Here is a 5,796-nt window from a genome sequence, read left to right as displayed (position 1 = left end):
AAATAGATGTTTACAAACATCTTCTGGACTGCGATTTTCCCTACCGAGTTTTTCGACAGGTTCGAGGCTGTACAGCCCGTCTGGGCTCCCTACTACACAATTCACAAGGTAACAAAAAAAGCCAGCATGTTTTAAGATAACAACAATGCTCACGCTTGCAAAGGTTCAACTCTGTCTGAAATTTGACAGATTTTAGCTGGGCTGGTGGATCAATACAAGCTTGCCGGTAGCAGTCAAGCTCTGAAAATGGCTACATGGATGGCGGATTACTTCTATGACCGAGTTCGTAACGTCATAAAGATGTACAGCGTTGAAAGACACTGGACGTCATTGAATGAGGAGACTGGTGGAATGAACGATGTTCTGTATCAGTTATTCAGAATCACTGTGGGTGAAAATTTCTCAAAGTTTTCAAACCGAATCTGGAAGTGTTGTCTCTTGGTTTCATATCGTTCGTATATGCAGGGAAACTCCAAATACTCGTTGCTCGCACACCTCTTTGACAAACCTTGCTTTCTCGGGGTGCTTGCTGTCCAGGTATAGCATTACCAGATGATTATGTTTGAATTGTCAAGTGTTAAACAAAATTTTTCCGCATTTTTTCTCCTCTTCTTCTTGTAGGCTGATGATATATCCGGCTTCCACTCGAACACACATATTCCTATCGTAATTGGATCGCAACTTCGCTATGAAATCACTGGTGATCCGCTATATAAGGTGTTGGATCCTTACTGGTTTACTGTAGTTTTTGTCGAATATGTCAGATTCTTGCATATCTGAATTCCGGGTTTTGTAGGAAATATCGACGTTTTTTATGGACATTGTCAACTCTTCTCACAGCTACGCAACCGGAGGGACATCAGTCTCCGAGTTCTGGTACTTAACATTAAGCCAAAAACTTGGGAGTTTATTGCAACTTAACAAGCTTTTGATGGTCTTACCTCCTACGTATATATGCGAAATTAGGAAGGATCCGAAGCGACTGGCAGACACCCTGCAAACCGAAAACGAAGAGTCATGTACGACTTATAACATGCTCAAGGTATTAAGACCAAAACTTCCAAACCCATGTTTCATATGGAAAAAGATTGAATCTTTGTGACATAATCTTCAAAGTTTGTTACTTCAGGTCTCTCGGAATCTGTTCAGGTGGACAAAAGAGGTGGGCTATGCAGACTATTACGAGCGCGCTTTAACAAACGGGGTGCTCGGAATTCAACGAGGAACAGAGCCGGGGATCATGATCTACATGCTTCCGTTGGGTCATGGCGTTTCCAAGGCCGTGTCTGGCCGTGGTTGGGGAAAACCCTTCACATCTTTTTGGTGTTGCTATGGCACTGGTAATAATCTTACCACTATGACCCCTTTCTTTTGAGCAGAACCTTGATCCATTCTTGTTCTGTTTCACAGGGATTGAATCATTCTCTAAATTAGGAGATTCCATTTATTTCGAAGAAGAGAGAGGATCTCCCAGCCTTTTTGTCATCCAATACATATCAAGCTCGCTCGAATGGAGATCCGTCGGTGTTTCAGTTTCTCAGAAAGTTAAGCCAGTTGTTTCTTGGGACCCGTATCTTCATATCACATTCACATTCTCTTCCAAGGAGGTAACGCGTATTAGCCGAATGAGTCCTCGATCTTTCTGCCTGTTTGTTGTTCTTGGTGGCTCATGTAAAACCTCTGTTTCTGTCACTTGTTCTTGCAGGAGACAACCATAAAATCAACGCTGAATCTAAGAATTCCGGTATGGACGGATTCTGATGGCATCAAAGCATCTTTAAATGGGCAGTCTCTAGAAGTGCCAACTCCAGGTTATTGAACATTCACTTCTTCACGTAGCAAATTGGTCGGTGATAATTCTGATTCCTACAAGATTAGAATGTTCTAAGCTACCTTTCCTCTATAGGAAATTTCCTATCGATCACACGAAAATGGAAATCTGGCGATCAAATAAGCATGGACTTACCATTGAGTGTCAGAACCGAAGCTATAAAAGGTAAAATGCTATTACGATGTCAGTACACTATCGTGTTGTTTCCATTCATCATAAACCAATACTCTTCCTTTGTATGCAACTTCAGATGATCGGCCCGAGTACTCGTCTCTTCAGGCCGTACTTTACGGGCCTTACTTGCTAGCCGGCCACACAACCAACGAGTGGAGCTACAACAGAACTCGAGGGAAAGCCGGAAAATGGATAACCCCGATTCCGGATTCCCAAAACAAGTACCTTGTCACCCTTACACAACAATCTGGTCACTCCAGTTTTGTGTTGATGAACATCAACCAAACCATCTCACTGCAAGAGCCGCCCGAGCCCGGGACACAAGAGGCGGTTCAAGCCACTTTCAGGCTCGTAAACTCTAATCCCATCTCGGGTCCAGATGAGCTGATCGGGAAGCAAGTCATGCTTGAGCCATTTGATTTCCCGGGCATGCTTCTGATGCAATCAAATGACTCTAGCACCATCGTGGTTCGAGACTCTGCTTCTTCAGACAAGGAAGCGTCCCGGTTCCGACTAGTCCCTGGCGTGGATGGAAAGGAAGGGACTGTGTCATTGGCACTAGAGGGAAAGAAGGGTTGCTTTCTTTACACGGATTCAAACCCTAAATCAGGCAAGAAACTGAAGATTGAATGCGATTCTGATGTATCTGATGAGAAGTTCAATCGAACAGCCGCCAGTTTTTTGATGAAGGAAGGGATCACTCAGTTTCATCCGATGAGTTTTGTGATGGCAGGGGAAGAGAGGAACTTTGTGTTGTCGCCATTGTTCAATTTTAGAGATGAGTATTACAATGTGTACTTCAATGTCCGAACTTGAAGAGAACACACACTAGGGCGGGCTTTTAGTGTTAAGAGCTAAAAACAAAGTAAAGGCTGGCTATTTTTGGTCTTGCCACTCTACGGTTTTTATCTTTTTTTTTCTTTTTTCTTTTTTTTTTCCGTGTCATGCTATGTTTTGCGGTTGGAATAATATAATGCATTTTGATTTTGATGTTGGAGAATTTTATATGCCATTTATGAAAAAATTAAATAAGAAAGAGAGTGCAATTGGTATTTTTTTTTTTAAATTAGGAATGTTGGTTTAATTGTAGTTAGCAGATTTAACAGGGAACTTTTAATATTTTGTGAATAAAAGTTTTCTATTTATTGTAATTAACTAATTTTATAATATGTAAAAAAATAGCTCTTACTAGTTTCAATAATTACACCCAAAAACTTATTATTTTGAGATTTTCTTCGTGTTTAAAACACTGGATATAAAAAATTATATTAAGATGTGATATTCTAACACTAATATTAAGACAAAAATGTTAAATTTTATATTTTACTGAATATCCGAATAGCCAAATAAAAACATATTTTGATTATTATTTATTAAATTTATAATTTAAAGTTTTTCTTATAGAACTTTATATTTACAACCAACTATTAAATTCTTACAAAATAAATATTAAACTTTTGAATTTTTTTCGAGTTTTCGGTCGTCTAAAAATCCGATCAAATTTTCAATCGTCCACATTGACGTGATTTCGTCAAATTTGGCACGTCGGATATCATTTCAGCATCACCAAACTAAGGACTTGAATGGTAGGAGTTTTTAGAGTTTTTAGAATCCAAAAACAAAAAAAAAACAACATTCAAGTTTTTACAAAATTACTTTTTCTAAAAACTTGGAAAGCCATTTTAGTGAAAAAATCAATGAAAAACTAAAAGCTACTTTTTTTGAGTTTTCAAATATTATAAAATCCAAAAGCCAAAAACCAAAAACTAAAAACCAAAATCTAAAAACTAAAACCAAAAACCCAAAATAAAAGACATCTCCGTTCAAAGCCTAGAAAAAAAAAAAAAAAAAAAAAAAAAAAGCCCCGTTGGATCGAAACTCTAGCTCCTCCCTGCGATGAGCACTTAGCCGCCGCAAGGCCTTGACAGATCGGAGCCGGAAACGAGACAAACAAAAAAGGTTCGGATGAGGGAAGAGGAACATCAGCCACCAGCTGGGCAGCGGGAGGCACCTCTTTCAGGGACAAAGTACTTCAAGGGTCGGGCGATTTGGAAGACCCATTTTTCCTCACAGTCACGATACTGGAGGAGGAAGATATTTCTGTATCAAAAAGCTCCCACGATTTCAAGATTTCCCTGTCGGAGGAATTCCGGAATCGTATAACGAAGCCGTGGAGGAACACGGTGGTTGTGAAACTTCTGGTTTCAAAACTATGTGCACAAGGCTGGAATCCAAAGATCAAAGGCTGGGCGGATAAACAGTGGAGACAGAAATACTACATTCTTCCATTGAAAAACAGTGTCCATTCACTGCCTTAAAAATGACCAAGGGGTTTTGGGTCTACAACGATGAACTGAAGGAACTTGCTGTTTCTTATTTTGAACAACTTTATGCGGAGGAAGGTCATGGGAATCACAACTGTATCAGGGGAATGTTTCCTAATCTGGAACAGAGACTGCACTACCTCCCTCGTTATCAGAGGTGCGAGAAGCCCTTTTTGCAATGAGCCCTGGCCCTGACGAACTAAACCCTCTTTTTCTCCAAAGTCAGTGGGACTTGGTGGGAAAAGATGGATCCAGAAATCAACAGCATGCTCCTAGTCCTTATTCCGAAGGTGCAGTCTCCGGAAATTATTACTCAATTTCGGCCCATAAGTCTATGCAACGTGGTGTATAAAGTGCTAACGAAACTTGTAGTCAACCGTTTAAAGATTTTACTCCCGGATATCATAGGACCAGAGCAAAATAGCTTCATTCCAGGGCGACATATAACGGATAACATTATTGTGGTGCAAGAAGTTATACATTCCATGGACAGATTTAAGGGTAAGAGGGGCTTTATGACAATTAAAGTGGATCTCTTAAAGGCGTATGATAGAATTCGTTGGAGTTTTATTGAGGAAACCCTAACAGAAATAGGATTACCTCCACTCCTTATATAGGTTATTATGCAATGTGTTGATTATCTTCCATGAGAATAATTTGGAATGGGGAACAAACCGGAAGTTTTACTCCTACAAGGGGCATTCGCCAAGGATGTCCACTCTCCCTATATATATTTGTCCTTTGTATGGAGAGGTTGACTCACCTCATCAAACAAAGTGTTAAGGATAACAGATGGAGGGGGTTTCAAATCAAAAGAGTAACTCCCATTCTAACTCATCTTTTTTTTTTTTTTGCAGATAACCTCATTCTCTTTCACTACAAAAAAACCTCAAATTCCAACCGGCAAATCCGTTGGAAATGGCCGAAAATCCGTTGGAATTCAACTTTTCCAACGGATTTCAGTCGTTAGAAACGCAGATCCGTTGGAATTCCGTGGCAAATTCCAAACGGAATTCCAACGCCTTCATCTGTTGGAATATTTCAACAGATTTCCAACGGTTTTTCCGTGGTATATTTTCAACGGAATTCCAACGGATTTGTTCGTCGGGATATATCAACGGAAATTCCAACGGACATCCGTGGCTACTTTCCGACGGGACCGTTAGAATATCCGTTAGAAATTTTTCAACGGATTTACAACGGTATTTGCCACGGATATCCGTTAGAATATCCGTTGGAAACGCCGTCGAAATGTTACAACGGTATTTACAACGGCCGTCCGTTGGAATTTAAAATTATTTCCAATGGCGATCCGTTGGAATAACCGTTGGAAAACACAAAAAAATAAATAAAAAAATAAAATAAATATTTAAAAATAAAATAAATAAAAATATTTATTTTATTTTTAAATATTTATTTTATTTTTTTATTTATATTTATATATATTATATATTAATAAATATATAT

The 5,796-nt window shown here is 39.1% G+C and overlaps 1 protein-coding gene across 1 annotated transcript in view; it reads left to right on the top strand.

Moving 5' to 3' along the window:
* The window catches only part of LOC104804973, a 4,108-nt gene extending 1,169 nt beyond the window's left edge, over window positions 1-2,939 (top strand). Inside the window, exons 3-13 of the mRNA XM_010529362.1 lie at window positions 36-108; window positions 190-387; window positions 466-537; window positions 622-717; window positions 797-876; window positions 967-1,042; window positions 1,130-1,340; window positions 1,411-1,607; window positions 1,706-1,811; window positions 1,907-1,996; window positions 2,082-2,939. Coding sequence (XP_010527664.1) covers window positions 36-108; window positions 190-387; window positions 466-537; window positions 622-717; window positions 797-876; window positions 967-1,042; window positions 1,130-1,340; window positions 1,411-1,607; window positions 1,706-1,811; window positions 1,907-1,996; window positions 2,082-2,821 — 1,939 coding nt within the window. The 3' untranslated portion in view covers window positions 2,822-2,939. The remainder of the gene's footprint in view (window positions 1-35; window positions 109-189; window positions 388-465; window positions 538-621; window positions 718-796; window positions 877-966; window positions 1,043-1,129; window positions 1,341-1,410; window positions 1,608-1,705; window positions 1,812-1,906; window positions 1,997-2,081) is intronic.
* The last annotated feature ends 2,857 nt before the right edge of the window (window positions 2,940-5,796 follow it).

The sequence above is a fragment of the Tarenaya hassleriana genome, unplaced genomic scaffold, assembly GCF_000463585.1.
Source record: "Tarenaya hassleriana unplaced genomic scaffold, ASM46358v1 Cleome104, whole genome shotgun sequence".
Lineage (NCBI taxonomy): Eukaryota > Viridiplantae > Streptophyta > Magnoliopsida > Brassicales > Cleomaceae > Tarenaya > Tarenaya hassleriana.
The sequence above is the reverse complement of the archived record's forward strand: the minus strand, read 5'-3'. Positions and strand labels throughout refer to the sequence as shown.